The sequence below is a fragment of the Drosophila virilis genome, chromosome 3, assembly GCF_030788295.1.
Source record: "Drosophila virilis strain 15010-1051.87 chromosome 3, Dvir_AGI_RSII-ME, whole genome shotgun sequence".
Lineage (NCBI taxonomy): Eukaryota > Metazoa > Arthropoda > Insecta > Diptera > Drosophilidae > Drosophila > Drosophila virilis.
In genome coordinates, this window is record NC_091545.1 from 865,225 (window position 1) to 889,013 (window position 23,789).

At 38.6% G+C, this 23,789-nt stretch overlaps 1 protein-coding gene across 2 annotated transcripts in view; it reads left to right on the top strand.

Moving 5' to 3' along the window:
- Con (leucine rich repeat protein connectin) overlaps positions 1-23,789 on the top strand; it is a 181,964-nt gene that overhangs the window by 147,817 nt on the left and 10,358 nt on the right. For both annotated transcript variants that reach the window (XM_015168332.3, XM_002060029.4), the window contains one exon: positions 8,671-8,887. In XM_015168332.3, the coding sequence (XP_015023818.1) occupies positions 8,671-8,887 (217 nt within the window). The remainder of the gene's footprint in view (positions 1-8,670; positions 8,888-23,789) is intronic.

The following is a 23,789-nucleotide window of genomic DNA, read 5'->3' on the forward strand; positions in this document are numbered from 1 at the left end:
ACCCCTTAGATTCGTATATAGACATGGGTCAAAATTCTTCACCTCCATAACTCGGCCAAAATTCAACCGATTTCGACGATGATTGTATTTTTGTTCATGGTTTTCCCTCTAAAATACTCTGGCATTTAAATCTGAACACCGATTTTTTAGTCGAAATTCATGTCCAAATCTTACCCCAAGATTCGTACATGGACATTGGTCAAAATTTACCACTCCCATAACCCGGTCAAATCTCATCCGATTTTGACGAGGTTTGTATTTTTCTTAATGGTTTTCCTTCTAGATTAATCTGGCATCAAAATATGAACACCGATTTTTTAGTCGAAATTCATGTCCAAATCTTACCCCAAGATTCGTACATGGACATGGGTCAAAATTTACCACTCCCATAACTCGGTCAAATCTCATCCGATTTTCACGAGATTTGTATTTATGTTAATGGTTTTCCTTCTAGATTAATCTGGCATTAAAATCTGAACACCGATTGTTTTGTCGAAATTTATGTCTAAATCTTACCCCAAGATTCGTACACAGCCATGGGTCAAAATGTACAACCCCATAACTCGGTCAAATGTCAACCGATTTTCACGAGATTTGTATTTTTCTTAATGGTTTTCCTTCTAGATTAATCTGGCATCAAAATATGAACACCGATTTTTTAGTCGAAATTCATGTCCAAATCTTACCCCAAGATTCGTACATGGACATGGGTCAAAATGTACAACCCCATAACTCGGTCAAATGTCAACCGATTTTCACGAGATTTGTATTTTTGTTAATGGTTTTCCTTCTAGATTAATCTGGCATTAAAATCTGAACACCGATTTTTTAGTCGAAATTCATGTCCAAGTCTTACCCCAAGATTCGTACACAGCCATGGGTCAAAATGTACAACCCCATAACTCAGTCAAATCTCAACCGATTTTCACGAGATTTGTATTGTTCTTAATGGTTTTCCTTCTAGATTAATCTGGCATTGAAATCTGAACACCGATTTTTTTGTCGAAATTCATGTCCAAATCTTACAAGATTCGTACATGGACATGGGTCAAAATGTACAACCCCATAACTCGGTCAAATCTCATCCGATTTTCACGAGATTTGTATTTTTCTTAATGGTTTTCCTTCTAGATTAATCTGGCATTAAAATCTGAACACCGATTTTTTAGTCGAAATTCATGTCCAAATCTTACCCCAAGATTCGTACATAGACATGGCTCAAAATTTGCCACTCCGATAACTCGGTCAAATCTCATCCGATTTTCATGAGATTTGTTTTTTTCTTAATGGTTTTCCTTCTAGATTAATCTGGCATTAAAATATGAACACCGATTTTTTAGTCGAAATTCATGTCCAAATCTTACCACAAGATTCGTACATGGACATGGGTCAAAATTTACCACTCCCATAACTCGGTCAAATCTCATCCGATTTTCACGAGATTTGTATTTATGTTAATGGTTTTCCTTCTAGATTAATCTGGCATTAAAATCTGAACACCGATTTATTAGTCAAAATTCATGTCCAAATCTTACCCCAAGATTCGTACACAGCCATGGGTCAAAATGTACAACCCCATAACTCGGTCAAATGTCAACCGATTTTGACGAGATTTGTATTTTTCTTAATGGTTTTCCTTCTAGATTAATCTGGCATCAAAATATGAACACCGATTTTTAGTCGAAATTCATGTCCAAATCTTACCCCAAGATTCGTACATGGACATGGGTCAAAATTTACCACTCCCATAACTCGGTCAAATCTCATCCGATTTTCACGAGATTTGTATTTTTCTTAATGGTTTTCCTTCTAGATTAATCTGGCATTAAAATCTGAACACCGATTTTTAGTCGAAATTCATGTCCAAATCTTACCCCAAGATTCGTATATAGACATGGGTCACAATTTACCACTCCCATAACTCGATCAAATCTCATCCGATTTTCACGAGATTTGTATTTTTCTTAATGGTTTTCCTTCTAGATTAATCTGGCATTAAAATCTGAACACCGATTGTTTTGTCGAAATTCATATCCAAATCTTACCCCAAGATTCGTACATAGACATGGGTCAAGATTTACAATGACCATAAGTCGGTCAAATCCCATCCGATTTTCACGAGATTTGTGTTTTTATTAATGGTTTTCCTTCTAGATTAATCTGGCATTAAAATCTGAACACCGGTTTTTTAGTCGAAATTCATGTCCAAATCTTACCCCAAGATTCGTACATGGACATGGGTCAAAATTTACCACTCCCATAACTCGGTCAAATCTCATCCGATTTTCACGAGATTTGTATTTTTCTTAATGGTTTTCCTTCTAGATTAATCTGGCATTAAAATCTGAACACCGATTGTTTTGTCGAAATTTATGTCCAAATCTAACCCCAAGATTCGTACACAGCCATGGGTCAAAATGTACAACCCCATAACTCGGTCAAATGTCAACCGATTTTCACGAGATTTGTATTTTTGTTAATGGTTTTCCTTCTAAATTAATCTGGCATCAAAATATGAACACCGATTTTTTAGTCGAAATTCATGTCCAAATCTTACCCCAAGATTCGTACATGGACATGGGTCAAAATGTACAACCCCATAACTCGGTCAAATGTCAACCGATTTTCACGAGATTTGTATTTTTGTTAATGGTTTTCCTTCTAGATTAATCTGGCATTAAAATCTGAACACCGATTTATTAGTCAATGGGTCAAAATGTACAACCCCATAACTCGGTCAAATGTCAACCGATTTTCACGAGATTTGTATTTTTGTTAATGGGTTTCCTTCTAGATTAATCTGGCATCAAAAAATGAACACCGATTTTTTAGTCGAAATTCATGTCCAAATCTTACCCCAAGATTCGTACATGGACATGGGTCAAAATTTACCACTCCCATAACTCGGTCAAATCTCATCCGATTTTCACGAGATTTGTATTTATGTTAATGGTTTTCCTTCTAGATTAATCTGGCATTAAAATCTGAACACCGATTTATTAGTCAAAATTCATGTCCAAATCTTACCCCAAGATTCGTACACAGCCATGGGTCAAAATGTACAACCCCATAACTCGGTCAAATGTCAACCGATTTTCACGAGATTTGTATTTTTCTTAATGGTTTTCCTTCTAGATTAATCTGGCATTAAAATCTGAACACCGATTTTTTTGTCGAAATTCATGTCCAAATCTTACCCCATGATTCGTACATAGACATGGGTCAAGATTTACAATGACCATAAGTCGAAATTCATGTCCAAATCTTACCCCAAGATTCATACATAGACATGGGTCAAGATTTACAATGACCATAAGTCGGTCAAATCTCATCCGATTTTCACGAGATTTGTATTTTTATTAATGGTTTTCCTTCTAGATTAATCTGGCATTAAAGTCTGAACACCGATTTTTTAGTCGAAATTCATGGCCAAATCTTACCCCAAGATTCGTACACAGCAATGGGTCAAAATGAACAACCCCATAACTCGGTCAAATGTCAACCGATTTTCACGAGATTTGTATTTTTCTTAATGGTTTTCCTTCTAGATTAATCTGGCATTAAAATCTGAACACCGATTTTTTTGTCGAAATTCATGTCCAAATCTTACCCCAAGATTCGTACATAGACATGGGTCACAATTTACCACTCCCATAACTCGATCAAATCTCATCCGATTTTCACGAGATTTGAATTTTTCTTAATGGTTTTCCTTCTAGATTAATCTGGCATTAAAATCTGAACACCGGTTTTTTTGTCGAAATTCATGTCCAAATCTTACCCCAAGATTCGTAAGTATATAGACGTGGGTCAAAATTCCCCACCTCCATAACTCGGCTAAATCAATCGAATATAACTAGGACTGTCTTTTTCTTCATAGTTTTCTTCTAAATAATTTTCCTTTAAAATAATCTGGCCTAGAAATACTATATAGACACATAAGTCCGAATGTCCCATTTGCGCAGCTCTTTTAAATCTCATCCGATTTCGACGAAGTTTGAATTTTTTGGCATCAACATCTGGTAATATTATTCTAAGTCCAAATTTCTCCATTCCTATAACTTGGTCAAATCTCATCCGATTTTTACACAGACAGAGTAGTTTCTTATGCATCTTAGAGCTAATAAAATCAGCAAAATTGAAGAAAGTTACATATTTACCTTAAGCGTTGAACCCAGTTCTCTTAAGTTGTATTATGGTATAGCACATCCCTCATTGCCTCAAAGGTAACTACAGCATAAAAGTCAGCTGTCTAACTAAAGTGTCTGTCATTCAGTCAATCAGCCGCAACAAACTATTTTAGATATATCATTGCTTAGTTTATTTTTGCCATCAATAAATTTGCAACTTGATTTGGCGTCTTCCCTTTGTCCGAGTTCAGTTTGGTCAAGTTTATGCCAAGGCTGACTTAAGTGCCCATAAATTGCCGGCTGACCATAAGCAACAGAGTTCAGGGGCATGGGCAGGAGTAGGGGTGGCTGTGTATCATAAATAGGACATCCTTCGGGGCGTGTATAGCGCATAAACAACTTTGTTTTTGGGTGTCATAAATTCAATTCGAATGCCCATTTTTGTGGTGATTTAAGTGGTCACTCAGCTCGGCCCGAGGCACACAGTTCAAGCAGCGGGCTTTCAGCTAGCCACTTGCCACTCGCTGTCGCCTGCTGTTTGCCGAATGGGCGCTAATATGATAAATAGATTGGTAAATTATGTTTTGGGGCAAGACAAGACAAGACAAGCCTAGGCCGCCACACAGCTTAATTCACAGATAGTCTGTCTTTCGGTCTGGCCACATGCGGTGGCATTATCCTTTCGACGCCTTTCGGTACGCAAACAAATGTGCGGCTGCAAGTTAATCTACTTACAAAAATATTGAATAACAAATCATGGCATAATGGATTTATGGCACTCCTTTTGGCCATCTGATATGCAGGGCTGCCATAAAAATGGCCACGGCCAGCCTGTGTGCGAGTGCGAGAGTGTGTGTAAATAGAAAATGTCGCTTAACGCCGTATACTCTATTCTGTTAGCTAAGTTCATATGCATATGTGCGCGTGTGCGGGTGTTTGTGTGGCGGCAGCTGTACAAGCGTGGGCACAACGATAAGCGTAAATCCTGCATATCCTGGCCAACAATGTCGCTCGTCTTTGCTTTTCATTTTGCTGCGTGTTTCATTTTTCCCATTTTACAAAGTGCTCGCATATCATGTCACACCCAGACAACTCGCATATGTGTCAGGCCAGTAGGACGCTCGCACAAACACACACTCGCACACACACACACACATTCTCACACACTTCATCTGAAGTGTTGCTCAAGTGTTTTTGGCCGCCATCTTCTGCGTGACTGCTCTGCGGCAGACGCGACCACTGATGCTGATGCCGACAATCTCCTTCGAACTGTAGCTCCTTTATTATACCCTTCGAAAGAGTATTATAATTTTGTCATAATAAGTGTATCGCATAGATGGAGACATCGCCGAGTCCATAAAGAATATGTATTCTACCTGTCCTACGAATGATCGGTCGCAAATAAGACTCTTCTTTGAAAACATCGAATATTAGTCAAGTCTTACGATCATTAGCTCTACAGGAGAAGTCGGAGACAACGCAGACTCTATGAATAATATGTATTCTAGCTGTCCTACAAATGTTCTGTCGAAACTATGGTCCTTATATGAAAACCTCTTTCTTTGTTTTTTTTTTTTCTTATATATCCTAACCAAAGTTCGCCCTCAAATTTTCAAGCTGCAGAATTACCCGCATATTGTGTGCTCGCATATCCGACCTTAAGATATGTGTGCAAAAGGGCATTTAAACCTCGACGTGCCTTGCATAGCCTTCTTTCCTTCATGTTCTTGTTAGCTTCTAACAGCAGGCCCGGCATTGTCATAGTCATAGCTATGGCCATAATGATTGGGCTTGTTATCGCCTCTATGTCGCATTGTTTTGGCCTGGACTGGATTTGCCTGCTGAATGCCTTATTCCATATCATGTGTGTGCATATGTTTTGCTTCCTTCAAAAAATGCCTTTCCTTCTTTTCGTGTCCTTTTCAATAAAAGCAAATTGCGTTGCATGTTTTGCTTGGGTTATCCATTTCATTTTTCTTCTAGTGTGTGTCCTGCTGTGTACTTCATAAATCATTTGCTGTTAAAAGGTTTAGGTGCCTGGGTTTTGTCTGACACAACATAAAAAGCTAAGCAACTGAGCGGTCACCGAGTCCTCAAAGAGATAAATAGATAAACAGCTAAGCAGCTAAGCGGATGCTTTCGGCTTGAAACTGAAAGCAAAAGTGTTGCAACAGCATTTAAGCTACAAAATCGTTATAAATTGCTCATGTGGGCACCGAGCAGAGAGCCAGGCACAAGATGCTCGTATGTCTTTAATAGGAAGAAGAGAAGAAAATTTAAATATATTTTTCCATGCCTTAATTTAGCTTAAAACCTTAAAATGATGGTGAGCTTTTAAAGTTGCAGGCGACGTAGCGGCAAGTGGAAATCATTTTCATATGCGTTTGACCAATTTTCACGATTTTAAACCGGCGACTTCTCGTTTCTTAGCATATCGCTTAGCCACGCGGCCTCATTATAGTTTGTATAAAATTTGATAAAGTGACGGGGCGGCAGGTATAAATCATTTTTATTTGCATTTTACAAATACGAATTCAAACCGGCGACTTCACGTTCATTAGCGCAACGCTTTGCAACTCAGGCTTATTCTGTTCAATATTAAAAGTAGCTTTAGCCCCGATCCCAGCACGGCTCTTTCTTTCTACAAAGGAATTCTTATATTAATAATACAAGTTTCTCCATGCTTTAAGTTCTCTTTCAATTTGGCTTGCTGATTGCGTAGTGCCATGTTTTTTGCTCGTTTTGAATCATAACTTTGTTTACGTAGACGCCATAAGAAGCGCGCATAAATAACATTTTTTTTGTCGCTAACCGATAAATTGGCGGCGCCTCGTAAAAACGCCAAGTGCCGCTCATCAAACTAACAAAATATCTCAATAAAATAAATTTCTTTTTATGTCAATCAGCGAAATCGGCAAACAAACAAACTACTGTGATATGATATGGATGGGGGGTATCTTAACCAGCATTTATTTGCGCCCTGACAACACGTACGCGTGTTTTTCAATGTCTTCACTGTGGCAAGTGGAAATGGGGTAAGGGTGAAAATGGGCTAGATAACGGCACATGTCTCTTTCGGCTGGTTCGCATTTAATATGCATAATTTATCCATTTCACTAGACAAAGCATATTGAATATTAAATAATGACGACGCCGCTCCGCCTGATAGAGAGAAATAGAGGGCCACAGTCAACTTTCACTCGTGCTTCCTTCACGAAAAGAAACACTTTTTCCGTATAAAAAAAAATTCAAGGCAAACGAATTGGAACACACAAGTTAAAAAAGATGCATCTACATATGTTATATATGCGTACATGTCACACACACGCACACACACACACATGCATAAATAAATAAATAAACAAAAAAAGAAAACATAACAATGGCAAACGGGAAAACGAGGCAGCGAAATTGTCAAAAAAAAAAATAAAAAAATAAAAGAAATGCCAGTGAAAATAATACGCAAAAATGCGGAAAAATGGCAGAAAATATTTTTTTGTGTGCTCGGTCGGCCAAGCAAAACATAAACCGAGCAGCAATGGCGAGAGGTTAGCAACGGGGGGGGGGAAAATCGTAGTTCAGGAAACGAAAATGTTATTATAGCAGAAATACAATTAAACATAATATATTTAAAGCCAATGCCAAAGTGACTGCCATTTTATATTGACTGATGACTGACGGCGCTAGTGTTACCCTGTGAATAATTGAGGTGCCAGAGACTTTAATATGTTCTATTATTAAAATCGACAAATTTTGGTTTATCTTCATGGTTTTGAAGCCCGTTTTGGCATAGTTAAAGCTAGAAACTGTATAGATAAGAAGAATATGTATAAATATTATATAGCTAGTATATATAATATGCAGGTTATAGTAGTTTCCTAAAATCGATATTTATAATATTTTATACAAATAATTTAGAGAATATATCCGGGATTGTAAGAGCTAGAAATGGAGTAGATAATGTGAATATGTATATCTGATGCAGATAATATAAATATATATATATATATAATATGAATAGGAATTACATACATTGAAATGCAGGTTCTAGTATTTTCTTAGACTGAATATTAATCCTGCTTCATACAAAGATATTGGAGTTTTTAATGGGTTTTAAGAGACACAGAGTAGATATATATATATTTTTGAATATATATTAATATATATACATAGATTCGTTCATGTATATCTAAAAATTTGGATTATATAATCTTGAGGCAGGGTGGATATTTATAGCTAAATATATATTTCTGTATATTGGTGTTTTCATGTTATTAAGTCTGCACTTTGGTTGCATTCAAGTCTATGATTGCCAAATTTAAGATCTAAATAAAATAAATAATTAAAAAAAATAAACAGAGGAAATTCTCAGTACAGGGTATTTGCAGTTGAGACTCTCGCAGTTAACGCACATTTTTTAAAATGTATTTAATTTTTATGAATGTTAATTACAATAAAGTATTAATACCTTTTTGTATGGTATTAAGCCAAGTAATCTGCGAATTAATTATCAATTTCCAATATCCGGTTTTCATTACAGCGCATTTCGGAGCGTGCATTGGACGGCCTGAACAATTTGAAAACTTTGAATTTGCGCAATAATTTGCTAAAGAAAATCGACAATGGCCTGCTGCGCGGAACACCCGCGCTCCTGTCAATCAATGTTCAGGCAAACAAATTGGAAACTCTCACGTTCTACACATTCCAGCCAATTATGGACAATTTGGTCAACAGCACCAGCGAGCTGTTGGTCTCAGGTGAGTCAAGTCAAATTCTTTTCAACTTGTTCTTTGCCAACCCAATTGACAGACAGACAGATAGACATCACATCTGATATGTGACGATTGCTGCAGCTCGCAAAAATCTAGCTGCAAGTTATTATAACTACGCATACGCCACGTTGAACGACTTCACGAGCTACACTGAGCTCGGTTTGTTAACATTTATGACTGCGCCCTGTGAGCCCGCGCACTTGTAAATATTGTCTAAGAACACAATTAGGCAGGCCATTAGAGATGGCAATGGGCAGGCTTCATTGCCGAGGCTAGGCACGAGAAATTTGATTTTAAAAAGAAAGGCACGACTCATATAGACAATTATTTAAAAGTCCTGCAAGCTTAAGATATTCTGATATTGGCCAATCTTTGACGTTGCTATTTCTCAAAGTTCATCTTACATTTTCGTGCTTTTGGTGAGAGGCACGAAAATGAATTTTATGGCTCGAACCGCCTCGTGTCTGTTTTCTGGGCCATCCCCAAAGCCCTCTCACACACACACTCAGTTGGTGTGCGTGTTGGTTGGCTTCATTAAGGAAATGTCGTATCGTCATAGCTCAAGTGTGCGCTTCCGTCGACACTTGCGAGCGTGCGACAAAGGAACATAGTTGCACAGACAAAGAGCGAGAGGGAGATAGAGCAAAGGATATGTACATATCTTGTCTCTCGTTCTGGCGCTTTGTTAATTGACTGGACCTGAACTCCACTTCGCTCCACTCGCCAAAACTGGCAACTGACAACTGGCTACTGTCTGCCAGCGGCGTGCACAAAAACCAAATTAGTCATTAAAGTGCAATTTTGAAAGCGGCCGAGCCACTCAACGTGGCCCCTTTGCCGCACCACATACCACACCTTCCCTACACCACCACATGCCGCGCCGCACTTGACTCGACTGCAAAACTCATAACAATAAAATATGTCCTGCAAATGGCCATAGGCAGAAACAGGCACAGCATGTATACGTGTGTGGGTAAGTTAATAGCAGTGGCTATTAGCGTGTTGATTAGCCCAATTAAAAGGTAAATTAAAGTGAAGTATTAAGTGCATACGTTCATATTGTTGTCACTGGCATTTTAATTGCTGTCACGAGACTTAATATAAAATATATGTTATGATCGCGGCTGCAAATTGTATTATTTTATATGTTGAAGCCAGTTGGCTTCTGGCAACTGGGCTAAGTAATGCTTGCAATCCTCAGCTAGTTAAAGCTCAGAAAAGTATAGAAAGAAAGGCTCTTAATGCTCAAACTACTTCATGATTTGTGCCTTATACTTTCATGTCATTCTATTATATAACATTCCGGAAGCCGACTTGGAGTACAAGACTTCAATATTTCAAATGAAACTTTTTTATGACAATTATTTTTAATGAAGCTTGCAATTCCCAACTAGTTGAAGCTGCGAAATGTATAGAAAGAGAGCTTCTTGATGTTCAAACTGCTTAATTTGTTGTGCGGGATACCTTCTCGTCTCTTACCTTTTATTTATAAAAAGTAAAACCAATTTTTCCGAATAAATCATTCCCTTTTTTATATGTTATTTCCAACCACAACAACAAGCAGAATGTTGGTTATAAAAAGCGCTTTCAAGGCTTCGCAACAAATTGCAGCACCTTGAAAGCTCGCAGCTCTGTTGCCCATTTTATTTTTAGCTTACTTGGCAATTAGGCTTTGATGTAAGCGCTGTGTAATCAGTGGCTGTTGCAACAGTAAGAAGAGGAAGAACAACAACAACAGCAGTTAAGAATAGTTGGCACGCCTTGGCCCAAGGAATACATTTAAATATTTAACAACAGCCTTCAAAATCGCATTTCTCTTTCATTTAGCAAAGTCGCCGTCGTCCCACACACACACACACACACACAGAAAATTAGTGCATATGCACAACCAAATGGCAGTTACAAATGCAACTTAATTATCACACACTCTCACACACACACACACACACACACACACACACACACACACACACACACACACACACACACACACACACTTACACACACACAGTCACATACTCACACACACGCAGTCGCTCACATGTGCGAGCAAAATTTTCGCTAATGGTTTGCCATTAGCATGACTTATTTAAGTCGAAACAAAAAAGTCGGCTTTACTCGCGTGAACTCGACTATCAAATATCCTGCAAAAATGTTCTAAAAATTCAATTTTGTACTATCTTACTATCAAATACTCTATACATATTCTAAGAAAAATCAATTGTGTATTCATAATTAAATCATAGACTACTAGACCGAGGTATATATATCGCCATGAGGATACCCTGCACATCTTTTTATAAAATCAGTTGAATTTAAATCTTAAAATTGCACAAAGATAAAACAAATTCTTTGAGTTTTCCTAAAGTACAGAAAGAATTTGATGTCCAGGAATAGTTATATACAAATTTTTAAATTCTCCAAGATTTATATGCGGTCTTCATTCTGACTGTTAACTTGAATTATACCCACTTGACTCGGTCCTTTTAAAAATAGGGCATAGCATGACGTTGAACGACAGAAAGGCTAAGCTACATTGGCATACAAAAGCCATGGCCACATATGCGTCTGTTTGTTTGTGTGTGTGTGTGCAGACGTAATTGCATTTGAGAACACACACATACTCACACACACACACACACCCACAGACACACTGCAAGCGGCAGACATTTGTAAATTGGCTACAAATGACTTCAAATTGCTTTAAACTGCAAAATATTTTTGCATGCCGAAAACTTTTTAATTCATGTGCAGTGATTATGTTCACGCACACACCCGAACATACACACACACCCAAACACACACATACACATGAAATTTGCATATGCAGCGGCAAATGGTTGATTAGAACGCTTCACGACGTTGTTCGGCGTCATCAGCGCCCGTTCAGAAAGTTAAATAGCGAAATATACAAATATTTTAATATGATTTTTAATTCAACAGCAAACATTACCAAGTTTTCCAACACTGCTAATGAACCAACAGGAAACTCCCTGAAAACTTTATTTTTTTTTTCTTGACTGCAAACGATTTCATCGAAACAGCTTGCCAAATGTATATTTAAATATGGGATAAGTGGCTTTGGTTGTGTGTAGAGGCATATCATCAATAAATAAATTAACTAAGTGCTCTTCATTTGCCGAATTAACCCAACAGCAAGAGCCACAACAAACTTGCACGTCGCTTAAAAATGTTGCTCAAATTGCCGTATGACAAATTTATAAGCTGCAACTCGAAGCTGTCGCCCAAAAGATGCAGCACTTCTTCGCTCATTGGGTGCAAGTGTTGACGCGTGTGGCAGGCCAGAAAGGCCGTCAAAGCGGAACGAGGGGCAGTCAGACTCAAGTGCATACACTAAGAGAAGAAGTCTGAAATAATTTACCCATTCAAAAGATAAAAATTATTCCAAGAGCTGCATTTGAAGATCTTGAAGTCATACTCTATTTTTGATTCATAGTTAACTTAAAAAAAAAATATTTTTATTAATGAAAAGTTGTAAAAAAAAAGTTGATTGTGAATTCCAATTCGTTTTTTCTCTGAGTGTAGGGGCATATAAAAATTGTAAAAGAATTGCAGCGAACATGTGAGAAACGTCGCAAGATGAGGATGACTCGAAACAGACGTTGACACTGTCGTCTGAGGATAAAGTTGGGGCTGTGGCCATAAAACGTGCCACATCAGTGCAGAAAACTGGCTCCCGCTCAGCTGAGCTGAGCTGAGCAGCTGCTGCTGGTCACATGCCACATGCCAGTAGGACATCAATTTTGGGGCCAAAGTATTTGGCAACTAATCGAACGCCAAACTGAATTTTGTGCAGTTATCCTGCGAGGATTTGCCATGTTGCCAGTTGGCTAACAGCGTGTGAAGGTGTGCCACGTTTGGACGTTTGCGAACTGAACTGTGCACAACTATTTGACAAATGCACATCAGCCAGCTACGAAGCGAAGTGCCGCTGCTATCCACTGAGGGATTTCCATTAGCGGCAGAGGACAAATGATGTACATGAACTTTGCCAGAGCTCTGAAGCACATGCATCAGCTATGCCATAGTTACCATATACATAGCCAACCAAGAGCTGTGAAATCTCCAAGAGCGAGCTCCAGTCGAGTGCATTGTGATTTGTAGAAGACTTGACTTTTACGTAATTGCCATTGACAGCCATCGAATGACGCTAAGCTGATTGACATTGCAGCAGCAGCATTTTGCTGCGCGTCGAGATTTCATCAGTAAACCTCCATTTTGCTCGAGTTTGTCGAAGCATTGCATGCTGAACAATAAAAAACCATAAAACTACCCTAGCAAGATGTTGAGTGGTGTTTATGTGCTAGTTTAATAGACTTATGTCTAAGATAACAAGCACTTTAACTTATTGTCCAATATTGTTTGATTTTTCAAGTGTTTATGCTTCGTGCATACACTCAGCTGCGCATATTAACTAAGGTCAGATCTCTTAAATATATTGTATATATACAAAATACTCAGTTGATTCATGATCAGCATTTAAGGGAAGAATTGGTTTAGTTATCCTCCTATCAGAGATATTCTCTAGAGACTTACAACTCTACCAAAAAAGCAAAGCCACATGTCAAAAGATATTAAAACTGAGACAGAAACAGTTATCCTTGTGTTTTTCGTATTTGAATAGCATGAAAAGCTCAGAAGGCTTAAATATTAGTTAGAAAATGACTTGAGACTCTTCAGTTCATGCTCAATGGAAATGTAAATGTTTTACACTCATCAACTGCTGCATTGCTGCTGCAACTGGCTATTTGTGCTGGGCGGAGGGATTGGGGTGTTCTTTGGACTGAAGTGGACAAGCACCTGTAGGCATAAATATGGTACAGTTGAAATGCAACTAAGCATTGCTCGTGTACTATACTCCTCCCTACCCTCTGTTACGTTTCTTTCCCTTATGCTCATGCTGTTGGCTTGGAGGCGTGTAGAACTTTTTGGAACACATGCTGCCAGCATTTAAATGCCATTTGATGTCTGGCAACCAAACATTGCCACTAAACAATGTCCTTTTCAAGACCCGTTTCGTGTGTGTTTTAGTGTGTGTGTGTGTGTGTGTGTGTGTGTGTGTGTGTGTGTGTGTGTGTGTGTGTTGTTTGTAAAGTGTGCTGTGCCCGGGCCATGGCCAGTGCAATGCCAGCTACAGCTGCACCTATGCCCATGTATTTTGTAAAAAATTTATAGGCACGCCCAGTGCTGTGGCATTTGTTTCAATTCCGACGGTCATCGGTCGCCGCTGGTGACCAGCAGCGACACACACTCACACACAGTCTGAGTTGACACGCAGCACCCACTTTTACTGACCCATGCTTGTTTATTTGTATGCGGCTCACGTTCTGTTTGTGTCGTCGCGCCTGTGGCCTGGACCTGCGACCATTTCAAATGCTTTCACTTTAAAGCCAATGCCAAGTTTTTGCTCACAAGCTACACTGGTAATAAATGCGACAACAGTCGCACCCAAAAAGGCATCCCACAGGGTCTGGGTCTCGGTCTCGGTCTGTGTCCGTGTCCGGCTCAATTGGTTCGTTATGCGCTGTAGCCCGGGTCCCAAATCGTTAGCTCGAATTGAATGGTTATTGTTTCGAAATATAAATAGGATTTCTAACAGATTTTTTTCGCATCTGTTTTGTTATTGCGCGCGACGCGTCTGTAAAATGCACGTGCATTTCGCGGACAGTTGAAAACTGCAATTTGATTATTTTGCTAACAGTTTTCTGTTTGCTCAATTGTCTAGTTAATAAAGCTTTTGTTTTAGTTTCATCTAAATAACATTTTATAGAGGCTTACGCATATAAAAGCACTACGATGTGTCTTGGAGTCTAAGAAAATAATCTGAAACAATCTTTCTTGTTTTATAAAGCACAAGCTAGTCCGGTATTTTAAGCCGTACATCATTTTTATGCACCTAGAATTTAAAGCGTCAGTTTTTTCCTCAAGGAAATCATAATACCTTCAGCTCTTTAGATGTGCCTAGTCTGTATATTAATAGCAAGTGAACATCTTAAAAACTTATTAGCTAATTAGCTGGCTGAATAATTCCTGTTAATGCCTGCATTAGCCCATTCGGGTCGATGTGATGAGTGAATAGGTCCTTCAATTGGAATTTATTGGGCTCATTTATAATGCATGCATGCGATTGTTCGCAGCGCTTCGTTCGGCTTAAAATTGCATTTGCACGACAACAACAACAAGAACAATAAACAGGCAACTGGAATAACAACAATAAACAGGTATTAGGCACCGGAAGCGAGAATTTATCGCATGGCATAAAAGACAATACCCGGAAAAATGGCCGAACAAATGATGTTGGGCCATAAACTGGACAAATGAGCTTGTGACACGCACCCGAAATTGACTTTCGATAGTCAATGTCAGCGTCAACATAACATATATAGATACTTCCAGCCAAAAGCCCACTGATTGCTGCCAATAAATCTGAGGCTCAACATTTTGTAACATGTGTCCCTCTAACACACTGAGCGACAGACATATGCGCACACTAATAAGTTCTATTTTTTTCTGGGTGGGAATTTCTTCGCCTCTTCGTTTATATACATATTATGTTTGTTGGACAGACACTTAGACAAACACACACACACACACACACACACATACGCGCACACACGGTGACATGCATGCGTAAGTAGCATTTCATTCGGTTTTTGGACTCGATTCATTGCGTTCCATTTGCAATTTGTTGCTGAGCGCTGCATAAATCACTCTGCCCCAATATGTATGCTATGCTCAATTGTTTAGCCGGCCTCTCTCACACACATACACATACATATATGCCCACACCCACGCATACTCTATAAATATTTTAGAATTCAATTTCCGGTAGCTTGCCACGTTTCTTTTAGACTATTCAACTCGTCGCCCCTCTTCATCTCTCTAGTCGCTATAAATTTAAAGACTGTGTGTCTGTCGTCGCAATTAAACCCACACAGGGAGCCCATCGCTCATTTTATCGTGTTGCCTCATTGTTTTTCCTGGCCCGTTGTCTGTGGCATGCGCCTCTGTTTGTGGCATGCGTTTAATTGTCTGCAGCAGCAACAGCCGCAGCAGCCGCGGCATCGTTTTAATTACGCACCTTTTCTATGCAGCTGCAAAAAATTTCAATTGAGTAAGAGCTCAAACTGCATTTTCGAGCACCATAAAAAAATAAGCACACACACGCACACACACAGAAGAGGAATGCAATCGTGCAATTTGTTTGCGGCCATTTGCCATGTATAATGAGAGCATACAACAATTTCCTTTCATGTTGCCTGACAAGACCCAACGGCATTAACATCAGCAACAGTAAGCAGAACAAGAAAGTTGATTTATCTATGATATGAAGAATATTAAATACCCTTATATGTGTTGAAGAGTCGATCAACGGACGGATTAAACAGCTCCTTGTGGGCCAGGAGCGTGCTATAAGTCGGGGTTTTGGAAAACTCAACCTCCAAGTAGGGGAGCTTTTTTTAAGAGCCTGCGTGGCTTAGGAATCTAATTGTCAGACCAGTAAACGAGAGATTGTCGGTTCAAATAAAAAAATATTATATTTAAAGAAGAAATTCAAAGTTTTGCAAACAACAAATTTATTTTGCATCAAATGATTCTATTGACACTATATATTACAGGTTTCTTTCACGGCTGACTTAATATATATACAGATATACATTACATTTCATTAAAATAAGACTTAGAAAGATATTTGAGGATATTGATTTGACTCTTGATTTTGATGCGTCTCACACTTCGTGACAAAACTATAATACCTTATAGCCTTGAGAAGGGTATAAAAACAACAATGACATATCTTTTAGTCGCACGCGCCATCAATTCTGGCCCCCTCCCCTCCCCTCATTAAGTAGTTCAATTAAAACTTAAATGCATATTATTAATGAGTTTTTATTGTTTAATGTGCAAAACTTTTGTATGCCTTGCGGCCAACTTTCACTCCCTTTGTTTTCCAGTTTGTATGTGTGTGTATATGTGTGTGTATGTGTGTGCGTGCGTGTGTATTTGTGTTAACTTTCACCTCGCATCAAGCTGCTGCATATTTTATTACATGTTTCACCGCACGCATCAATTTTGTAGCTAGTCCGCATGTCTTTCTCTCTCTCTTCGGTGGCACATTTTAAATCGCTCGAAATTAATTGATATCATTATGGAAAATTTGAGATTGTGACTCAATTCGAAGGACTTGATTTCCGTATCATGAAACTTCAACAGCTCCTCAAATTGCCACAGAGATTGAGTTCAATAGAAAGGGCTGCGCCAGAAGCTCGTTTCATTCACGTTTTCCCCACAATGCCTTAAGAAGATGCTGGCGAATGAACGATTGGTAGATACCCTGTGATTAGCTTCTGATTAATTAAATTTATATATGTTGGTCCTGTATAATTTTATTGCTTTAATAATTTAATTGTTTGCTGCTCGATTCTTTATATTTTTGATACACCATTTTGTATATACCAAATATCAGCTGTAACTCACAATATGGAATAATGTACAATTAAGCTAGACAAACTCTCAAAAATACCTAGACTGAGAGAAAGGTTGCCAAAGTTAGATCTTTGTTTGCTTTGGCAACTGCCTTTGCCCCCGCTCTGCATTGTCTTCAAGCCAATCCACCTCAATTGGTACACACGCTGACTGTTTACAGGGTATAACAAGCCAATCAGAAACACACAAACAGACAGACAAACAGCTCGAAGCACATTGGAAGCTTAGCAACGCCCTGGCGTTAAGGAATAGTTACTCGTTCGTCGCGCTGCCGACAATTAAAGCCGCTTGGCGCGCTTTGCAAGCCAAATGACTTGACAGTCATGGACACGCCCCACCTCCCCCGCGCTCACTGTAACACCCAACTATGGTTAAGATTAAAGCCCTAACGCTTGGCGGCTGGCTTTTGCCGTTGTCACAACTAACTGATGGCTGAACATTAACGCGTTTTATTAGTTAAATTTATTATAATCATCAGCAGCCAAAACATGAAGGGAGTGCGCGACTGGAAGATACCCTAAGGCAAAAATATAAAGCTTCCTTTTTTTTAGAAGTTCACATATGGCAGATAAAAGAGAGTAGGGTCGAGTATGCCTTCTTCTGCCTGTCACATACGTAGCCACAGATTCAATATACCCTTTTAACGTAGTGATTACAGGGTATAGCAGCCATAATAATACAAGCTGTGGTATTATTTGCAGCCAGCCGCTTAACTGGTTTCAATTGCGACGCGGTTGGCTTTTACTGGAAAACCGCTGCATAGTTTCGGGCCCGTCAACTGTTTATAGCCAAATATGTTAATGTCGCCTGATTATATATGTATGTGTTTATATATATATAATGAATGCACAGTTTGAGGTGCGATGGCAAAGACCATGCATTAGCCGTCCGTTAATTTCCCCATTGTTCAACAATATTCGAAAACGGATTTGCCAAACTGTGCGTAACTTGAGCGCTTCAAGCATTGCTTTTAATACAAATTCATGGCTCTCATTTGTTGTGTATGTGCAGGTGTGTGTGTGTGTGTGCTTAGTGTGTGTAGTAATCTATCTTAATATATGCACAGGCTGGCAGGCTAGCAGTCCATCAGGCAGCTCCCGGCTGAATTAAACGTCGCTGAAGTGTCGCCTGCGGTTTTCACCTGGGCCCGCAAAATGCCTTTGATTATAGCTCATTTCACTCTCATGTTGCCTTTGTTGTTGTTACTATTGCCTTTCTGCGTATTAAGTTAATTTAGCGACATGTGATTAGATTCATTTCGTTACGCTTAAAGCCGCGTTGCTTGGCAGCCGCTGAAGTGCCTCATCAATAGGGCTTTTTGGCATTTGACAAGAACATAGAACGAAATTACTAAAGTTTATTTATTTTAATACCCTATACTCATTGTAAATTGTTATTCGAAGGGGTTGTTGCAGTCACAAATCTAACAACTTCTACCTTAATAAGACCTCTTTCCACTTCTCCCCGCGGACAATAAACATAAAAGTTATTTAAGCATAACTTTTCTTAGGCTAAAGCGTGCAGCTTGTCGTCTGTGTATGCCAGACTTACAGGGTATGCATTATATATGCTTTTATTATTTTAATACCCTATATCCATTAAAAATGGTTACTCAAAAGGGTTGTTGCAGTCAGAAGGGGAGAGGGGAGAGAGCATACAAAAATCTGACATCTCCCACCTTTATAATACCTGTTGCCACCTCTCCCCCCATTGTAAAACCTTTTTTAAGCAAAGTAACTCGTATAACGATCGGATAACATACGCAAAAGTTACTTACTTACTAAAGTTACTAAAACAGAGCTTGTCGTGTTTCAGTATGAGTCTTACAGGGTATTTATCTGCTGGTCAAGTATTTAACTTGCAATCAGCGACCTTTAGCTAGCCAAAAACTCATTAGACCAACTCATTGAACATAAATTGCAGCTGGCTGCCAAAATGACAAACATTTAATTGAATATTTTGGCCAACTTATTGCCGCATTCAATAAAATATATTGAGTGTCGCATAGCTCTCTGCTTCGGCTCAATCGATTAGTGCAGTTGCCCATAAATAAGCACAGTACACTCGCCACGCCCATTTGTGTCTGCCCACTAAAACTTTACAGTATGTAATAATTTCATTTTACAATCTGTCTCCATATATATGTATACTTAATATATATGTAGAGTATATATACTCGCAGCATATCTTATGTGACAGCCGATGCGGATGTAAACGTGTTGGCATTGATGGATGGATTTACATTGGCCATAAGTACAGGATTCGAGCTGTTATATGTTGGAAATTCGAACTAGAGATGAGCTTGGTTCTTGCCAGAGCGTGACTCGACAAGCCCGTGCTGCAAAAGCTGCAGTTCCTGGGGATCCGTGCAGGACCCAAAGAGCTCGATATCTAAAGACAGGCTACATAAAAGCAAACTTTATCAGGTAGAACTTTCCTCTCGGCCCCAGTCGATAGTTCCCATTCTTCATCTAAATTTCTTAATTGGAATATAAATATACATTGCAATGAAAGCGGCTCCCGATATTCCCATTCTTCAATTCTAGACTTAAAACGATTGCAGGCATTAGTCAAGCAAATACTTTCTAATGAATGTCCAACTTTGAACATTAAGATGGGACATATGCAATACCAAAGATACATAGGGACGGAGGCCCATATGTTCCTCTATCGGATCACCATCTAACTTACTTTTTAAAAATATTAAAAAATCGGATAATAGACTCTAGGTACAAGGTTAATATCATAAAACAGATTAAAAAACAAGAGTCAATGCCGACGAAGCTGCCTCCCAAGTAGACGCTGTCAATAAAATCAAGTTTTTTAAAAAAATATTTAAATAATATTAAAAAAAAAAAACTTAAAGAATTCTGGTCTACCATGTTGAAGGTGTCTTCTTCTTGTGTGTGTTAAGAAAAATTACTTTTGTAACCGTGTTTGGCCTTGTCGTGCAAATGCGACCCGAGCCCAGCTCTAGGTCGAACTTCTATCGGAAGCTTCGCCTGATCGGCAAACGGACATTTGAGTGCACAATTTATGTCAGTTGGCCGTTTGATATATGGCTTCTATATATGGCCTGGCTGTTTATGGACTCGCACTTCAGCGAGTGGCTCACCTGAAGAGACTTGCCGACAAATGTTGCATATGCTTTTGGGTGGTGGGAAGGGGCGGTCAGGCAGCTTAGAAGTTGCCGCTTGACTTGGCAAATCGCAGCGCAATAACAAAAGCCTCATTATTTATTTATATAATGTTGTTTTTTTTTGCTGTTGTTTATTTTTTGGAGTAACCCTCGCACAACCCTCGCGGCTCGCATATTTTATTAAATACAATTCAATAAGAGCAAAAATCAAGAGGGCTTTTGAGGATGCTCAAGCAGAGGGGGTCATAAGCTAACCAGGGGAGGGAACAGAAGTACATGTAGATGTGGATAAAGCTCTGATGATGCGTTGGCTATTTTGGCAAACATTAAGCAGTGAATTGGGCGCATTTGCAGGGGTACCCACACCCCGAAAAGGGGAGGGGGATTGGCTAACATGTTGCTCTCACTGGGGTGGCTCTTGCTGTTGTTGTTGTTGTTATAGCTGTTGTATAGTTGCCCTGCTTGTTATTGTTATGGGCACATATCTATTTGTATAGCCGTATTTTTTATGCGATTTACCATATAACAAACACATTACTAGCTCACCCTCAGCCAAATGTTGGCCCAACCCAACTGTGCAAATATTTTGGCAAAGGCAGCTTAATGCTCAGCCCCAGGGCTAATGTTTATGAGTGTGTGTACGTGCGAGTGTATGTGTGTGTGTGTGTGTGTGTACTTTAACGCGGTTGAGTGGTCATATTTGATCGGCGCACTTGATTTTCTTTTTTCGTTTTTCCCCAATTGATTTGGAAAGTGATTTTCCTATTCTTGTTTTTTTTTTTTTTTGCCGTCTGTGATTCGTCTTTGATTTGTTTATGCGATTTCATAAAATATTTATCCTCAAGCGTAGTTGTTAAATCGCCTGCAATGACTTTCCCTTTTGCCAGCCGCATTGTGGAGTGGGACGGAACTCTAATGTCCGCCCCGGGGGCGACATCCTCGCAGCTGTCTGTCGAGTGTTTGATCTTGGCATTGGGTTTGATTTTCTGGTGCTGGTGCTGCTGCTGGCTGCTTATTTGAGTTCACGCTCGATTGCCAAAAATAATTTGATATGAAAGAAATAAACTGTAATTGTTTGCTGATTGAAAGTCGCCGTCTACCGATTTATTTATGCGATTTTTCACTCGATTTTCGCTCGGCGGAAATTTGTGCAAAATTTAAAAAAATAAGACATTTCTTGCTGCTCGCCAAATGTTATTATTAAAATTGTAACCCAAAAAGGAGGCATGAAAAGCGCAGTGAAGTGGCAAGAGGCAAGTGATATAATTTTATGGCTTTCTCGCAGCGAAAATAAGCGAATGCGCACAAAACAACAATTGTTGCCGGTTGGGGTCCAGTCCGCCGTAGCTGCCATTCATTTGGCGTAATAAAAACATTCAATGAGCACCGACGCTGCCCCCAAAAACTGACCCCAACTACGGCATAAAGAAAATTGGCGAGAAAAGCGACGGCCATTCAAATGGCTTTCAATGGCTTCGCGCAAGCACAACAGCAGCGGGCAGAGGGCGTGGCATATACAAATATATATACTAAAAATAAAGAAAAAAAGCAAAGAAAATAGAGAAAAAGAAAAACCCATTTGATTTTGAATAAATTGAGTAAAGTTGCCGGACGCTAAAAGGGACCTGGGGCCTAGACTCTGCGGTGGCAACAACCGAAAGCAGGCAACAAAATTAAATATCTTCCTCTTACGCACGCAATGCGAATGAGCGTACGAAATCACGCACAGCCATAACAAGCCAAAAAACAAGCTAAAAATAAATAAAGAACAACAACAACCAAGAACACGAGAAGCTGAAGCTCATTAAAAAACGAAGGCGGTTTAAAATAAAAGTGAAGGCTGCCGGCTGAGTAAAAAGCAAACACCAGCTGAAAAGTTGCCCACACTTAAGCAAACCGACGGCTGTATGCCCTGCCAGACTATACATCAATATAACAAAGGAAAATATTGCCCGACGTTGCTCGGGTCAAATGAAAATGTTCACATGTTGACATTGCCAAATGCCTAATATTGAAAATGTAATAACAATTTCAAATTTTCTCTGTTATTTATAATCAATTTTTTAAAAATATATATATTTTTGCTTTTGCTAATCTGATCCAGAAAGCCCACAGAACTAATCAAGCGACTGAAAATACATACATATGACGGCATTGAATTTGACAACACAAAGAAAAAATATTAAAAATTATAGTTGACACATATTTAATTTTACATTTGTTGATTATAATTTATTCTTTTTTTAATTTTGACGTGTGTAACGCATGGAAGGAGAACCCATAAAGTATATGTAAACTAGATCAGCATCAACAGCCGAAAAGTAGGTTCTTATAAGTTTTACAAAATATACTTTTTTCAAATATATATCAATCACTATTTTCGCATTTCTGTAAGATGGACATGTCTACAAGGGTATTAAATATTTGGCGTGCTGAATAAATCTTTGCTTTCTTGTTTTATATAAATTTAATATTATTGCTTTGTCAATATTAAAAATTAAATTTTTTTTGTTATTACGATCCTTTCGATATTATTGCTATTATTAGTTGTATTATACAATTATTATTATCTTATTATTATTATTATCACTATGATTATTATATTTTTTTTTATATTATCATTATTACTGGTGCCATCATAATTATATAATTATTATTATTACCATCATCATTTTTTTTTGTTCAATATGTTCTGATTATATATCGTATAAATATTGGGTTAGTCCGACTCTTGTTTCTGTTTATTCAAGCTAGCTATCAGTTACTCCATTTGATCAATTAATTTTTGTTAAATTCTTGATAAAAGCTAAAAGCTATTAACTTTAATTTGGTATAGCAGCCAAGGTTTTCAGAAAATACAATGCAGCTGCTTGGAAATCGTATTATTTGCCCTTTTCGTTGTTGTTCAAGCCAAATAACTAGTTGCTAATTAATCTGCATGAATATCTATTAGGAGCGTAGAAAGTTTTGCAAGCAAATTTCGAGAGCTATTATTAAATGAAATGCCGAGAAGCACTATGACAATATTGTTGTACCCACTTTAAGCGAGATTGGGAGGGAAAAAAGGCGTGCATTTCACTGCTGCCTTCTCTTTTTCTTGACACACACACACACTCGCATGCACACCCACATTTGGCGCTCCCAACTGGCCGCAACTACGGCAACTATACAAAGCGAAACTTTCGACTTCATTTGCATACATAGCGCTCTCGAGCAATGTAATAAAAAATGATAAAACTC